Consider the following 17,939-nt stretch of genomic DNA (forward strand, 5'->3'; position numbering starts at 1 on the left):
GTAACAGAAATATCTCTGAAAAATCCTCAAGTGTTTGGAAACTAAATGAAATACTTCTAAATAATCCATGGATCAAAGAAGAAATCAAAACAGAAAAGTATTCTGAACTGAATGAAAATAAATCAAAATTTGTGGGATGCCATTAAATGAGTACTCTAGCAAGAAGTGTCTACAGCAAAAAAGAAGAAAAGCTTCAAATGATGACAACTCTACCTTAAGAAACTAAAGAAAAAGAGCAACTAAAACCCAAATGGTAAGCAGAAGAAAGGAAATAATAAAGACCAGAGCAAAAAGAAATGAAATAGAAAAATAGAAATAATAAAGAAAATAAATTTAGGGGCGCCTGGGTGGCTCAGTCGTTAAGCGTCTGCCTTCGGCTCAGGTCATGATTCCAGGTCCTGGGATCGAGGCCCACATCGGGCTCCCTGCTCAGCGGGAAGCCTGCTTCTCCCTCTCCCACTCCCCCTGCTTGTATTCCCTCTCTCGCTGTGTCTCTCTCTGTCAAATAAAGTGGTTGTATCAGTTTAAAAAAAAAAAAGAAAATAAATTTAAAAACTGGTTCATTGAGAAGATAAATTTTATAAACCTCCAGCTAGATTAATAAGGAAGAAAGAGAGAATACATAAGTTGTGTTATCAGGAATGAGAGCAGAGACAACACTTCAGATTCTACAGATACCTAGGAGACGGGAATATTATGAACAACGTTATGCCAATAAATTCTACAACTCAGATGAAATGAACAGATTCCTTGAAAGACACAACTAGCCAAACCTCACTCAAGAAGAAACAGATAATCTGAATAGCCCTATGTCTCTATTAAAGAAACTGGATTCTGTAGTTAAAAATGTTCCTACAAAGACAACCAGTAAAGATGACTTCACTAGGGAATTCTACCAAATATTTAAGAAGGAAGTAATACCAACTGTAAATAAACTTTTCCAGAAAACTGAAGAAGAAAGAATTCTTCCCAACTTATTCTACGATCAACATTACTAATACCAAATCCTAGTAAAGACATTATTTATTAACAAAGAAAATGCAGACCAGGGGCGCCTGGTTGTTAAGCGTCTGCCTTCGGCTCAGGTCATGATCCCAGGGTCCTGGGATCGAGCCCCACATCAGGCTCCTGCTCAGCAGGAAGCCTGCCTCTCTCTCTCCCACTCTCCCTGCTTGTGTTCCCTCTCTTGCTGTGTCTCTCTCTGTCATATAAATAAATAAAATCTTTAATTAAAAAAAAAAACTGCAGACCAATATTCCTCATAGACATAGATGCAAAAATTCTAAACAAATCTTTAGCAAGTTGAATATGACTTGCTAAAAAGGATAATAGAACTAGGAAGAGTCTGTCCCAAGAATGCAAGGTTGGTTTACCACTCAAAATAAATTATCTTTTTTTTTTTTTTTTAAGATTTTTTATTTATTTATTTGAGAGAGAGAATGAGAGAGAGCACATGAGAGGGGAGAGGGTCAGAGGGAGAAGCAGACTCCCTGCCGAGCAGGGAGCCCGATGCGGGACTCGATCCAGGGACTCCAGGATCATGACCTGAGCCGAAGGCAGTCACTTAACCAACTGAGCCACCCAGGCGCCCAAAATAAATTATCTTAAGTAAATAATGGATCAAAGAAGAATTCACAAGGGAAATTAGAAAACAGTAAGAGAAAAAGGAAAAGTAAAACCCAACATACCAAAACTTATGGGACACAGAGAAAGCAGTTTAAGGGAAGTTTATAGCAATAAACTCTTACACATTAAAAAAATAAGAAAGATCTCAAATCAACAAACTAACTTTAAAACTTAAGGAATTAGAAAAATAAGAACAAACTCAACCCAAAGTTAGCAGAAGAAAGTAAATAATAAAGATCAGAGCAGAGGTAAACAAAAGAAAATAGACAAACAATTGAAAAAAAATCAATGAAATCAAAAGTTGATTCATTAAAAAGTCAGCAAAATTCACAAACCTTTAGCTAGACTGACTCAGGAAAAAAGAGAGACGAGGCCTAAAATTATTAAGAAATGAAACTAAGTGAGAATATTACTACCAAGTTTAGGGAAAGGAAAAGGATTATAACAGAGTACTATAAACAACTGTCTGCCAACAAATTGGATTACTAGATGAAATGGGAAAATTCCTAGAAACACAAAGCCTATCAAGAATGAATTACAAAGAACAGAAAATCTGAACAGATATTTAACTAGTAAGATAACTGAATCAGTAACCGAAAAAAATCCCAGTAAAGGAAAGCCCTTGACCCAATGGCTTCACTGATAAATTTTACCCATTTAAAGAACCCCAATTTTCTCAAACTTGTCCAAAAACTGAAGAGGAGGGAACACTTTCTATCTCATTTTATGAGGCCACCATTACCCTGATACCAAAGCCAGACAAAGACACTACCAGAGAACAATGCTCCAGACCAATATCTCTTATGAACACTGATGCAAAAATCTTCAACAAAATACTAGCAAACCAAATTCAGCAGCACATTAAAAGAATTATACACCATGACCAAGTAGGACTTATTCTTGGAATGCAAGGATGGTTCACAACATACAAAAATCTATTAATGTGATATATTAACTACATTTACAGAATGAAGGGGAACCACATGATCATCTCAGTTGGTACACAAAAAGCCTATGACAAAATTCAACAACCTTCCATGATAAAAATACTTGAAAAATAGGAATAGAAAGAAACTACCTCCACACTATAAAAAGCTATATATGAAAAACCCACAGTAAACATCACACTCAATGGTGAAAAGCTGAAAGCTCTTTTCTAAGCTGAGGAAGAACAAGCCAAGGATGTCCACCTTGGCCACTTCTACCCAACACAGTTCTGGGAGTTCTAGCCAGGGCAATTAGGGAAGAAAGAGAAATAAAAGGTGAGAAGAGAAGAAGTAAAATTATCTCTGTCTGCAGATGATATGATCTTCTATGTAGAAAACCCTAAACATTCTACCCACAAAAACTGTTAGATCTAATGAATTCACCAAAGTAGCAGATCAAGGTCAACATACAAAAATCAGCTGCATTTCTATACACTAACAATGAACAACCTAAAAAGGAAATTACAAAATAATTCCATTTACAAGAGCATCAGAAAGAATAAAACAATTAGGAACCAACTTAATCCAGGAGGTGAAAAACTTGTACAATAAAACCTAAAGAACACTGCTGAAAGTAAAGACATCCCATATTCATGGGTTGGAAGACTTAATACTATTATGATTTATTATACCCAAAGTGATCTGTAGTTTCAATGCAATTCCTATCAATGTCCCAATGACAATTTTTTTTACAAAAATAGCAAAACACTCCTAAAATCCATATGGAGTTTTAAGGGACCCTAAAGAGTCAAAACAATCTTGAAAAGGTAAGAACAAAGCTAGAGGACTCACAATTCCTGATTTCAAAACTTACTGCACAGCTCCAGCGATGAACATAGTGCGGTACTGGCAGAGGCAGACCTATATACCAATGGAGTAGAATAAAGAGACCAGAGACAAACCATAAGGTTTTAGAAGGTCAAGGAAATAAATAAGCTGTGTATACAGTCAAATGAATTATCAAGGGTGCCAACATCATTCAATGGGGAGAGGTGATTTTTCAATAAAATGGAGCTACAGTGGTTATCCTCCCGGCAGCAGCTTCTGCTGAATCTAAGTGGGCCTCCGTACACCTCAATTAGGACATGACAAACAACCTTGAGGGCAAAAGCTGAGTCAAACTGTTGAGTCCACTACTCTGGCATTGTCTTCCCCCTGGGATTTAGGATCCTCAAATATTGACTGTCTTAGTAGCTCTGAATTCGAATTTTAGCATGCCTACTCAGAGATTCTGAAACAAGTCTGGACCACTGCTTTCTGTTTGGTCTCTGCCTCATACCACGAGTTGGCCAATACTCCAACGGTTTAAAAAAGCAGGGGTAAAGACGGAGCTCAAGTCAATGTGTTTTCTTTCTGCAATTTTGGCTCCTGCCAAATTGATCCTAGCTGCCTAGGTTAGTCCCCAATGCCTTTAAATACACACACACACACACACATACACACACACACGCAAGCACTACTATTTTAAACAAAATCGTAATTCTCAGTAGAGTCTGGTCTGATATTCTACCTAAACAGAAGTTTATATTTAGTTTTAATTACTGATGTATTCTTACGGACTAGACCATAATTTTCCCGAGAAGAGAAACTGTCTTTTTATTTCCTGATTCTGCTTTAACACCCAGAGCGCTATCTGGCACACACCTCAGTATGTATTTGACAAGTTAATTTTTCTATCAGGAAAAACTGTTAGAAAGCAAGTAAAGCACAGCACATAAAACATTACTTCCAAATCATTCAAGTCTGTCAGTTCTTCTGCCTCCAATGATCTCCACTAAGACATGTACAATCTTTTCTTCTCTAGCCCAAGCATTAATGAGCAAATCCCTCAATAAAACTGTGCATTCTTAATGCTTATTTGAGATTAAATTACCTTAGGCAGTTCTAAAAGCTTTTTTTTCATTTACTAAAACTATTTTGTACTAGATTAAGTGATTTCATTATCTTTTGGATTAACTAATCCAATTCTAGGTCTGGCATTTTATCAGAAAACAAAGATTTTTCATCCAAAGTAAAGCTCTCTTAAATTAACCTTTAGAGTCCCCTTGACTATATTCAGTTAGGTTTTTCCAGAACAAGAAAACAATGGTACACCAGAAGCTGCTCAATACAAATTTTAGAATCGAAGAAAATATACTGAAAGTATAAACTATTTTCTTGGTTACCTTATCAATCTGCTATTGTCAATCCCTAACCAAACAGCTAGAAGAACTGAAAGTAGTTGCCTCTGGGAAGCAGAAATTACAGAGGTTATGAAATAGGCCAATGGATTCGCACTTTTCCCTATAAGCACTTAAGAATTATTAATGTTAACTGCATATTTAAATCAAATTTAAAAGCATAACTGTAGAAAAAAATAAATAAAAACATAATGGGTACAAACTGAGACACTAATTTAAAAAACAAGGCAGATTTAATCCTTAAAGCAATAGTGCTGAAGGTTGTTTATGGGATGCCACGGACTCATGAGACAGCCTTGAGGCCATTCATTTATCCTGTGGGGCTTTTTAGTCCCACATTTGTAAACCTAACAGTAAATCAGAATGCCAAGGCCCTTTCAACAGTAATAATTCTAGTATTCTAAAACTTCAGTAAACAGTAAGTGGCAGGACACAATTTAAAAGAGAATATGTACTTGTTAGATAAAAGTCAAATTCACAAGGGCTTGTTTTGTAATGGATGGTTAATGAAGTTATAGTGATTAGCACAATTATTTTAGGATGACTCGTAAGAGAGTTAAAGGAAGATGATATGGTATTAGGGAATCTATCTCCGTTGATGAGACAGCTCCTACGACATAAAGCATGCATGGTCCAAGCATTAATGCTGCATCTGGGGCCTGAGAGAGCAGTATGTGCTGAGTGTCACGTAACGGCTCCTGTTCTAGTGAGCTGGTCAAGTGTCACAACCCGCCCTCTCCTGCAGACTGTGAGTAGTCAGAGACCACAAGAAAGTGGTCCCAAACTGCTGGCTCCAAAGGATGGGCATGCTCATCCATATTTACAGCTAGATAAGGAAAGGATTCTGGCACTTCTTATATGGCTCTTTGACAAATTAAGAGCTCTATCAGACATATCTTTCCATTTACTAAAAGATTATGCATTTTGGACTGTCCAATTTTAACTCACAGATTTTGAAATAAAAGAACCAGCATCCTATCTACTTTTAAACAGCAAGAATAGAGATCTGTCTTGCAGGAAACAAAAGCAAGACAAACAAGAAAGCCATACATATGTATCGTTACAGAAGTGTCCATAGGAAGTAAAGAAAGGGGAAATTGGGTTCGTAGCATAAGACTGTCTAGCATCCAGAAACGTTTTTCTTTTTGTATGTTAACTATTCTGTTTTGCATATTTCCTCCTGCACTGTAAGTACCCACTAAATGGAAAAAACTTGAAATTATTAATTGAAGTTTTTAAGTTTTTGAATTGATTTGTATTTTTTTTTTAAACAGTTGGAGTACCTCTAAATAAATGTTTCTTTACAAAAGCAGCAATATGGGCGGGGTGTCTGTGTAATGTCTAACCAACACAGCAGAAAGATAAGAGGAAATCTTTGGTATGCCCATTTCTAAAAGTCTTAATGGGGGAACCATCTGGAACCAGCTGCACGACAAATCCCACGTTCACCTAAACCTCAAGGGTTTCCTCGTGGGTATAAGAACAGACAGATGCCAACAGGGTGTGACCATTTCCCACACTGCAAATGCCTAAGCAGCACACGGAGTTTGGAAAACTCCACAGGACCTCGAGGCCCCCCGGCGGCTTTCCTCAAAGCAACCGCGGATTAGCCTCTCTTCTCCCCCTCACTTTCCCTAGAATTGTATTTTTTTTTTTTTTTAACCAATACAATGTCCCTAAAAATCATAGAGCCACAGAATTTAGGTGGGAAGGAACCAAGAGACAATTGTTAAATTACTGATTTAATGTTGGAATCATCTCCATCAACTTGATTATTTAACTTTTTAATCAACTCGATACATGGCAAAGTTCTATAACCAAGGGGAAGTAATTTATAATTACCTAAAATTACTCAACTGACATGGCAGTCTAAGAAAATGTAGTTTATGTTACCAGACAGCACCCAATGCTATCAAAGAAAATAATAATTTAAAAATCTATTAAACGTATAAGTCAATGCTAGAGAATGTGCATGACTGCCTCAGTTACTCCTCCATTTTACAGAAGAGAAAAGTGAAGCTCAAAGAAGCTAAGTAATTTGCATGAGGTCACACAGTAGGGGCAGAGCTGACACTCAAGTCCACGGCCTTAATTACTACTCTATGTGTGATTCTCAGTGTGATCAATGCATCACCTGCAGTACTTGTACAAATGCAGACCCCAGGGTTTCACTTTATACCTCTAGAATCACAAATCTGTAGGTGTGGTTCTCAGGAATCTGCATTTTCCCCACAATTTTCCCAGTTTTTTACACACAGGGTTGAGAACCCCAGTTACAAAAATGAACTTCTAATGTATTCCATTACATTCAATATATAGGTTCAGACAGTTAGTCAGCTTTGTCATGTGCTGAGCCTTATGCCAGATGCTAGAAAGGCAAAAACGAGCTCACAAGTCTAGAAAGGAAGACAGACATGCAAACTGACAACTTTAGTACCCTTGTGATACACCCTGTGGAGTTTGGGAACACAGAGAAAATGAAATACAGATGCAAAGACCCCCAAAGAATATGCCCTGAAGTATAGCAAACACTGTCCTGAAGTCAAGGAAGAACTAGGCTCCCTCATTTCTGTGAGGAGGGAGTGGAACGTGTGAAGATGAACGCCTGCAGGGGTGAAGCAGGGACACAAACTATTTTGCATAGATGCTGTTTTCTAAGCTGAAGGGGCAGACACTCCCCAGATGGAAGGGGTGGAGTGAGAGGATGGGGAGGCATTCGGGACCAAGGTGAGACTGGGGAGTTCACAAGAATGAAGAGTCAATAAGGCTATGCAAGGGGATCACAGGGGACCACTGATCTCCATACTGAGGATCTTGGACTATAATTGCATGGTCTTTGAAGAGGAAGTAGCTTCCAGATCACAATTTCAAACCAGTTTGGCAGCAGAGTAGAAGACAGACAGGAGCATGAGGAAAATTACTTATGTCCATGCAAAAACTTATACACAGTGTTCATTGCAGCATAAATGTAACAGCCAAAACAACCAAAATGTCCATCAACAGATGAATGGAAAACATGTGGTATAGCCAAACAGTGGAATATTACTTGGCCATAAAAAGGAATAAAGTACTGACAACACAAGCCACAACATGGATGAACCTTAAAAACATGATACTAAATGGAAGAAGCCAGTCACAAAGGCCCCCATACTGTGTGATTCCATTTATATGAAATGTCCAGGAAAGGCAAATATATGGCGATAGAAAGTAGATTAGTGCTTGCCTACAGAGCCAAGTGAGGACTGACTGCTAATGGTTACAGCATTTTTTTGGATTGATGAAAATATTCTAAAATTGACTGTGGTCAGTTTTACAAAACCCTGTGACTATACCAAAAGCCACTAAAATGTGTATCTTAGGTGGGTAAATTGTATCTTATGTGAATATTTCAATTTAAAAAACCATAATGAGGGGCGCCTGGGTGGCTCCGTCGGTTAAGCGGCTGCCTTCAGCTCAGGTCATGATCCCAAGGTCCTGGGATTGAGCCCCACATTGGGCTCCCTGCTCGGCGGGAAGCCTGCTTCTCCCTCTGCCTGCTGCTCCCCCTGCTTATGTTCTCTCTCTCTGTCAAATAAACAAATAAAATCTTTAAAAAAAAAAAAACCATAATGAAAAAAATCAAGTGGATGTGCAATATTGACTCATGTCTGAGATTTCAGTCTTAGATCAAACTTGTAGCCATCAGCATTGATCCTCTGGCCATTCATCAAAGCTGAGAGTTATCTGTTTTATGCCTGCTTTCAGATCTGGAGTATTTTAATCTTTTATGCTGGAGCTTCCTGTCTGGCTTCTTTCACTTAGCATAATATTTTCAAAGTTCATTCATGTTGTAGCATGCATCAAAACTTCCAATCCATGAACATGGGATGTCTTTCCATTTATTTAGATTTTCTTTAATTTCTTTCAGCAATGTTTTCTAGTTTTCGGTGTACAAGCCTTGTCCTCCCCTTGGTTAAATTTATTTGTAAGTACTTTATTCTTTTTTTAAGTACTTTATTCTTTTTGATGCTACTGTAAAGTGAAGTATTGTTTTAACTTCATTTTCAGTTTTCATTACTAGCATATAGAAATGCAAGTGATGGGGCACCTGAGTGACTCAGTTAGTTAAATGTGCCCAACTCTTATTTCAGCTTAGGTCATGATCTCAGGGTTGTGAGATCAAGCCCTGCACTGGACTCCATGCTGGGCATAGAGCCTGCTTAGGATTCTCTCTCTGTCCCCCCCACCCCCCACCAAAATCACTCTCTCCCTCTTAAAAAGAAAAAAAGAAATACAAGTGATTTCAGTATACTGACCTTGCACCCTGCAATTCTTTCTTCTTTAGTCATTTTTTTTTAAGATTTTATTTATTTATTTGGGGGCGGGGGGAGGAGCAGAGGGAGAAGGAGAAGGACAAGCAGACTCTGCACTGAGTATGGAGCCTGACATGGGGCTTAATCCCAGACTCTCAGATCATGACCTGAGCCGAAACCAAGAGTCAGACACCCAAACGACTGAGCCACCCAGGCGCCCCCTTTTTGAGTCATTTTTGATAGTGTATTTCTAAGAATTTGTCCTTTTACATCTCGGTTATCCAATGTGTCAGCGTACAGCTGGTCATAGTATTCCCTTTTAAGTATTCCTCTTATTATTATTATTATTATTAAGTAAATAAGTATTCCTTATTTCTGTGAGGTCACTAGGAATGTCCCCTCTTTTATTCCTGATTTTTAGTCTGCTCTCTTTTTTCCTTTGTCCATCTAGCTAAAGGTTTGTCAATCTGTTGATCTTTTCAAAGAACCAGCTTTTGTTTTCATTAATCTTTTCTACTGTTTTGTCTGCTCTAATCTTTCTTTCTTTCTTTCTGATTGCTTTGGTTTAGTTTACTCTTCTTTTTCTACTTTCTTAAAGTGAAAGGTCAGGTTACTGATTTGAGATTTTTCTTTTTAAAGGCAGGTGTTTACGGCTATAAACTTCTCTCAGAGAGATGTTCCCAATGCCTCCTGTAAATTTCAGTATGTTGTATTTCACTTTCACTCTCCTTATTTTCTAATTTCCCTTGTGATTTATTCTTTGGCCCACTGGTTATTTAGAATTTGTGTTTTAATTTCCACTTAGTTGTGAATTTTCCTTCTGTTATACACTTCTAATTTCATTTCACTGTGGTCAGAAAAGATACTCGATATAATCTCAATCTTTGTTCAAATTTATTGAGACATTTTATGACCCAACATATACCCTTACCCTATCCTATAATGTTCTATGTGCACCTGAGAAGAATCTTTGATTCTGCTGTGGTTGGGTAGGTCTGGTTATATAAATATGTGTTAAGTGTGTGTGTGTGTGTGTATATATATATATGTATACACACACATATATATGTATACACACACACATATATACATATACACAAATATATAGTATCTAGTATCAAGTTCAAGTCTTATATGCCCTTGTTGATTTTCTATCTACTTATATCCCGATCATTTACTTTTATTTTTTTTTGCTAAGTAATTTTTTATTGCAGTAAAATATACATAAAACATATATAACATAAAATTTATCATTTTAACCATTAATGAAAATATTAATTTAAAGTAAAATAGATATGGGGTGCCTGAGTGGCTCAGTCATTAAACGTCTGCCTTCGGCTCAGGTCATGATCTCCAGGATCCTGGGATCAAGCCACGCATCGGACTCCCTGCTCCATGGGAAGCCTGCTTCTCCCTCTCCCACTCCCCCTGCTTGTGTTCCCTCTCTCGCTGTGTCTCTCTCTGTCACATAAATAAAATCTTTAAAAATAAAGTTAAATAGGGGCGCCTGGGTGGCTCAGATGGTTAAGCGTCTGCCTTCAGCTCAGGTCATGATCCCAGGGTCCTGGGATCGAGTCCTGCATCAGGCTCCTGGCTGAGCTGGGAGCCTGCTTCTCCCTCTGCCTCTCCCCCTGCTCATGCTATCTCTGTGTCTCAACTGAATAAATAAAATCTTTAAAAAAAAAATTTATAAAAAAAAATAATAAAATAAAGTTAAATAAATATATTTTTACTCTTAGTTCAGATGAGATCTCAATGAAGGCAGTTAATAGGACTCAATTAAGAAAGGGTTATAGAATAGCTGAATAAAAGTACTGGAAAGGTTAGCTACTCTGGAAAGGTAAAAAATGGATGCCATCCAAGTGACACTCAGCCAAGTCTGGGATAGACTTAAAGCAGGTTTTAATGCTTTTAGTCTATGGCACTTTCGGGGTGCCTGGGTGGCTCAGTCATTAAGCCTTCTTAAAATTCAGCATAGGATTCCCCATCTTAATGAGATATGTAGCGAGCTATGACACTCTAGCACCTGGTGTGGCCACTGCTCACGTGGGACAAAGGAACCATATGATTAATTACCTGGTAGCCTTCTGTTTTCTTCTGACACCACTTCAGCAAGGCATTCCTCTTTGAACCTCCATATTCTCTCGCCAATGCTGACAGAGGGTCCTTCCTTTCTTCCCTAAGTGAAAACAAGGAACCCAAAGTTAAAATATTTTTTATTTGAGCTCCATTATAAACCAGAAATCCCACAAAGAAGAGAACAGTGTCGGTTTGCATTTTTTGAATAGGATAACTGCACACACTAGACATCTAATGGTAAGATGTGTCTTCACTCATTTGATTTTACTTACCAATTTTTACAGGGCCCTCCTAGACCCATCACTGTCGGGGTTTCTGCTGTCTGAAGGGAGGGACTCTATTATCCACACGGAAACTGGCAAAGATTCAGCACAACGTGCATTCACAATTAATGCAATGCACTCCGGAACGCTCGGAAGAGGGAAAAATAACCTGACACTGGCAGCACCTGACAGCTGTCACGGCCGCCTTTCACCCAACATCTTACCCTTCCATAATCTTTACGCTTTAGTTTTATTTTACTCATTTTTGTTTCCAACCTTTTATATCCTCAATCATTTCCTCTTTTTAAAAAACAAATCACTTATTGTAAATACAAAGGGCAAGATTATGCAAGGTGAAGGATTATAAGGCATAGTTCCTACCTTTAGGTGCTTACAACTGGGGGAAGCAGATAAGACAACAGATGGCAACAAATATCCGTAAAACATCTCAAATGTGTTTACTGCTACGTTATACACTCTTTATTGACTATAGGTAATTGGAATTTTATCTTGCATAGAAAAATGGGATTTTTCTGTAAATTCACTCACTCATTCAATACCTCCTTATACACCACTTTGCCAGGCAGTGTGCAAGTGCTGGGCAATGGGTAGTGAACAACACAGGGTCCCTGCCCCTCGAGGAACTTCAGAGTTTACTATAAGATAGATATATGTAGAAAGAAAAGAAAAGAAAGAAAAAGAAAATCCAACAGTGGCCACTTATAACTCATTTCTTAAAAATATACGTAGGGTACTTTTGGGCACTGTCAATTCCCTTGGAGGAAGAACAAATATCCTGCTCCAGATGAGACAATGAATCAAGATTTTGGGATCACTCTGGTGTTGATGCAAGGGAGGCATATAAGCCTACATATCCTGGACCAAATCCTTCCTTTTAGTAACGACTTTAGGACTACCTGGAGGGAGAGTACTTCTAAAATAACCTGCTCCTTCACAAGTGGCATACCCTTGAAAGCCTGGTCTAGTTTTTAGTGATTACTTTATAAATAAAGCAGAGATTCTATCCCACACCCCATAAACTTAGTCCAATAAGTGTCCCAAAGGTCATTATGTTACAAGCGGCTTAGTATTGTTCAGCGCATTGACTCTGTCTGTAGTCACCCTCCAAAGTAAGTTAGGAAATAAAAGAGTATACATTTAGAACTGAAGCTTTTACAATTGAGAGGTGCACTGAAGCAGCACCGATCTGATTTATCTTAGAACCAGAAGTAAAATACAAAAATTTCCAACCAGCAGTTAAAACTGCTGCCTTGAAGAAATATACTTTTATGCTTGCATGCCAGCCCACCAGACTCCTGCTTTGGTTTAAAAAGTTCAAAGTTTGTTATAATACCACCAAGCACAGGAAAAGAGAATGAAGATAAAGTTAAGATATGTGAATGAACACAAAAAAGCAAGCAAATAAATAAATAAATAAATAAATCTCCATCATGCTCAAACTAAAACTACTATAATCAATGTGAAAGGTTTATTCTGGCTCACACCAGGTCTGTTTGTTTACAGAAACAGCTTAAAAAGCATCAAAGAAGAGTAATTCTATGGATTACAACGAGAAGCTGCAAAAAAAGATCCTTCCAAAGCCGGGGGGGTCATCTCTCATAACTTCTTCATTGTAAGATGAAGGCGCTTTCGGGGTGCCTGGGTGGCTCAGTCATTAAGCCTCTGCCTTCGGCTCAGGTCATGATCCCAGGGTTCTGGGATCGAGCCCCGCATCGGGCTCCCTGCTTGGCGGGAAGCCTGCTTCTCCCTCTCCCACTCCCCCTGCTTATGTTCCCTCTCTTGCTATCTCTCTCTGTCAAATAAATAAATAAAATCTCTAAAAAAAAAAAAAAAAAAAGATGAAGACACTTTCCAGGAGATGCCTTGTTGAAAATCACAGCTTCTGAGTAGGGAAGCCAGGAAGAGTGGGTGCCCTTCCCACAGGCACACTGCAGGTAGCCTACCACCCAGGACAGAGACAAGCATGGACAGTGCTCTCCCTGCATCAGCTTGGGCAGAGCCAAGAGCTACCCTCATCACTGCACCCCTACTTGCTCGGATGGCGCACTGTTGACGGGACCACTATTCTAAGGGGCTGGGCCCCTAGAGGCAGGGCTTTAAACACAAGTATATAATTTGAGTTTGACAGGCCAACTATTCCATTTTATCCAATATGAGGATAAAATGGAATGTCAATATAAAGCTAAGGTTCTGAAACCCACTCCTATCCCTCCTTCAATTCTTCTCAATACACTTCAATATCCCTATAACAATGTATGCTTCATTTCTGACATGTTTTTTTTCCTCTAAATGATAACTACTTCTTTTTTTTTTTTTTTTTAAAGATTTATTTATTTATTTGAGAGAGCGAGAAAGTACATGAGAGGGGGGAGGGTTAGAGGGAGAAGCAGGCTCCTCGCCGAGCAGGGAGCCCGACGCGGGACTCGATCCAGGGACTCCAGGATCATGACCTGAGCCGAAGGCAGTCGCTCAACCAACTGAGCCACCCAGGCACCCGATAACTACTTCTTAATCCCAAGTGGCTTCTGACATTAGAGAAATACGAATAAAATATACTATTCCATTTTCAGGTATTGTTTATCAGTGATCAGTGTGGCATCACGTTCTCAGCTTCCAATCTAAAACAATTAGAGTCCCCTTTGGTAGCTCTCCTTCTTTCATTCCTTTTCTAGACATCTGTTTGCCAGAATCAATCATCTTTCCCTTTGAAAAGCCTCCAGAGTCCCAACCTCCCTTCACCATTTCCACTGCTATCATCCTGATCCGGGCTTGGTATCTTTGTCCCAGAAACATCATAATGTCATTTTAGTTGTGTTCCCCAACTTTTGTCCACAACAGAAGAATCCCTGAATCACCTTCTCACATTGATTTACTTACCCCACTTTATAGCTACTACCACATCCAAGTGACTCAATTGGACTATAAAGAGGTTCCATGTCTAGCCACACCCTACTGTCAATCTTTTCCTCCACGGCCCCTGGATGTGGTAGGTCCACACCTTCCTCTGGCCTTCTGTACCCATCCTCTGTGCATGTGCAGTACCCCCTACCCACAGCTCCCCAACCCTCAGTTACTCACCCTTCTATACATTGGCTCACGTCACTGACCTTGCCAAAGATACCAGCCCGCCCTCCCCACCCAGACGCCGCTCCTCTCGGAAGCCTTCCCTAACCCTCCACCCAAGCCCAATATTCCAATTCTACAACGCTTACTTTTGGGGAAAGGAAGCAACTCTTTTACATTGCCTTTCTTTTTATTATACCATCTTACCCAATTCTGGGCACAGAAGAGATGAGAAAACATTTAATAAGACACAAAGAAAAAAAATCAGCGCTCGACTGCCATTATTTTACAACCTGATCACCAATCTCCAAAGGCCAGGAGAGGTATGCATGAAATGCATCAGTATTAACTGTTCTCTACCTTATCCGACTTCGGGTGGTGGGGGTAACAGATGCCGTGGGAGAGGAGGACAGGGAAAGCTGTGGAGACGTGGTTCCCATAGCCATAAGAGAGGCCGGCGACGCTCCCTCAGGTGCAGAGATGTCTCGTTTCATCTCTTCACTACTTCGTCGAGACACTGATTGTGAGAAACAGTCATTATGCATTTTATAGAAATCTAGAAAAACATTTACTTTTATAAAACACTTTTAAATTGAGTTGAGATATTTTCTTCAGCAGGTTCCAAAAAGAGCAGAACTTACCATATATGAGGAAAAACTAACATTTTCATTATCATACTGGTAACTTGAAAGGATTTATTTCTTTCACTAAGAAAACTGTAAAAAAGGTACAGCAGTTGAAATATGCACTGAACCCCACATTCCCTGAAGGTAGGAGTGTGTCTTATCCATCCGCATTAACACTCACAGAACCTATGTAGCATATAGTTGAGTATTCCAGAAATGTTCATTTAATCACAAATACAATGAAAACCAAAGGCTAATTAAAGCAATACTTGGCTGCTATTCACTGTCAACTAAAATAAACATAACCTGTCTACACTTGGCCAAGATACCATTAAAAGGAAAGAAAGGAAAGATACTTCATTTCAGGGCCACACTTAATTCTGGATCAGGCCATGTTTCTAAAAACATGAACCAGTGAGACAAACAGAAAACCAAAAGGTGTCAAGTCAACTACTGAGAAACAAGTTCAGGAAAGTTCTATTTTGAAAGGCTAGCACAGTAAGACATCACACCTTGTCAGAACTACAGAAAGTTCTCAGAACTGCTAAGTGGAAGTAGCCCGTGCTTCAGCCGTTGGTAACAGAGCCACAACAAAAGCCACTTTCTAGCAAGGAGGCGCTGACTAAGCGCAGGTGCTCGCGGCCCTGGGCTAAATTCGGAGAGAAAGGAAACGTGAGCCAAAGTTCCTGACCTCAGACACACGCTCTCACATCAGAAGATGCTGGATGTGCAGGTGCCCCGAGCTGGCTGTAATCAATGCTGTACATCAGTAATTCTTCCCCGATGACTGAAGTGGCCACCCCTCTTATTGACTAAAATGTTCTTGGTGATTTTAGGATAGCCACAACAGAACATAACTCTGCATTAGTAAAGTGATGTCTGTAAAGATCCAGAGGAGAGAGATGCTTTCTCCTATTACATGATCTTATTAGAATGATGTATTTATACATATTTCTGACATAATTTTATAATTATTCTTGTTTTTTCTTTCAATGTCAGATCTTCATATGCCTTAAATCAGCAGTTTCAGTGGTGTGCTAGAAAACTGGCTGAGAACACCTTTCATCATTTTATATAAAATAGAGGAAACTGAGAAAGAATCGGAAGGACTCTGTGAGAAGAAAAGGCTTTGGGATGGTAATTTTGGCTGGACTTTCCACTAATATAAAGACCTGGCTATGACGTCTAAAAACTGTACTAACTTAAATCCCCGTACAAGTGGAAGGTTAACTGTATGAGGCAGAGTTACAGGAATTTCTCCTTCCCTGGTCCAATTTCTAGTTGAGTTATAAAGGGTAAATAAAGGCCACAAAGGGAAAATAATGTGAGCAATTGATAAAATGGAGTTAGCCCTAGGAGACAAGGGGAGCCTGTCAAATTCACATTGTAGGATGGCTTTAGCATACTGGAAAAATCTGGCTTCTGGAGAATTTTTGGTGTGCTCCGAAATAAGTCCCGACACACTTTAGGATGGATAGCCTAATCTTTCACAACTACACTGACTGTGTATCAAGCTATATTTTTGGCACATCTAACCCGCTCTAGGCCTTTCTTAAATACTTGTTAAATAAATGGAATGATCTAGTTTTGAGGGTTTTTTGTTTTATTTATTTTAAAGATTTTATTTAACAGAGAGAGGGAGAGAGAAGGGACACAAGCAGGGGGAGCTGCAAAGGGAGAGGGAAAAGCAGGCTCCCCACCAAGCAGGGAGCCCAACATGGGGCTTGATCCCAGAACCCTGGGATCATGACCTGAGCCTAAGGCAGACACTTAACAGACTGAGCCACCCAGGTGTTCCTGCTTTATTTTAAAATTACAGCCATGAAATGTGATTTCTATAGAATCTGGAAGATACAACAGGGGAAATTCAGAGTGAAAAATAATCAACTCAAGGGGCACCTGGGTGGCTCAGTCGGTTAAGCATCCGACTCTTGATTTCAGCTCAAGTCATGATCTCAGGGTTGTGAGATCAAGCCCCACTCCAAGCTCCTGGCTGAGTGGGTAGTCTGCTTGAGTTTCTCTCTCTCTCTGCCCCCTCCACGCATTCTCTCTCTAAAATAAAAATAAATCTTTAAAAAGAAAAAGAATCAACTCAAGAGCTAAAGAGGCAAGAAAAGTTAAATAAGTCTAAAGAGAAAGCATTCAGTACCATTACTAAAACTTCTGGAAGAGTCTTTCTAAAGGAAATTCTAGATAAAAAGTCGTTACCTGAGATGGTCTTGGCACTTTCCATGGCAGGTACTCTCGGCAAAGAAGCGGGTCGGCTGGTTGAAGATGTTCTTAATAGATGCTCTGCACAAAATGGGAAGGGTCAAAATAAAGACATCAAACACTGAACTTGAAGTCACAAAGGTAGCAGGAAGGTGAGCTCTCCTCCTCTCCCCCCCCACAAGCTCATCCTTCTTTCTCAATCTGGGGCACTCTAACAATCCCCCATGGAGCCCATGTCTACAAAAGAGCTTCCATAGACAAGGACCGTGGGAAAACATTTCATTCAGTGTTTGATTTCTAGGGATGAGATTTGACACAGATGAATGCTTCTAAATCACCGACTGCTACTTACCTCTCTGACACAATTCAACCAAAATTCAAAGATCCTCTATGTCGGTCTAAAAGCACAGACTAAATCAAAGCCTTGCCCTTATGTTCCTACCGATAGTGGGGAAGCCATACATACACACAACCAGAGACAAAGCAAAGTAAGTCAATCAGAGAAAGACATGTATCATAGGCCCTCACTGATATGAGGAATTCTTAATCTCAGGAAACAAACTGAGGGTTGCTGGAGTGGTGGGGGGTGGGA

General features: G+C 39.4%; 1 protein-coding gene and 1 long non-coding RNA gene across 4 annotated transcripts in view; one reads left to right on the forward strand and one right to left on the reverse strand.

Moving 5' to 3' along the window:
• Positions 1-17,939, reverse strand: part of SPECC1L (sperm antigen with calponin homology and coiled-coil domains 1 like) — a 108,595-nt gene that overhangs the window by 21,425 nt on the left and 69,231 nt on the right. For 2 of the 3 annotated variants that reach the window (XM_081801735.1, XM_081801737.1), the window contains 3 exons: positions 17,345-17,428; positions 14,871-15,027; positions 11,161-11,263 (listed from right to left, as the gene is read on the reverse strand). In XM_081801735.1, coding sequence (XP_081657861.1) covers positions 11,161-11,263; positions 14,871-15,027; positions 17,345-17,428 — 344 coding nt within the window. Of the gene's footprint in view, positions 1-3,426; positions 3,474-11,160; positions 11,264-14,870; positions 15,028-17,344; positions 17,429-17,939 lie in introns of all 3 variants that reach the window. The other variant, XR_014139729.1, reaches the window with a different exon arrangement.
• LOC145716823 (uncharacterized) lies at positions 9,717-13,284 on the forward strand. Its single transcript, XR_014139731.1, has 2 exons — positions 9,717-9,786; positions 11,448-13,284. It is a non-coding gene; the product is annotated as an uncharacterized LOC145716823 (long non-coding RNA).

This window comes from Leptonychotes weddellii, chromosome 13 (genome assembly GCF_054177405.1).
Source record: "Leptonychotes weddellii isolate Sample4059 chromosome 13, ASM5417740v2, whole genome shotgun sequence".
Classification (NCBI taxonomy): domain Eukaryota; kingdom Metazoa; phylum Chordata; class Mammalia; order Carnivora; family Phocidae; genus Leptonychotes; species Leptonychotes weddellii.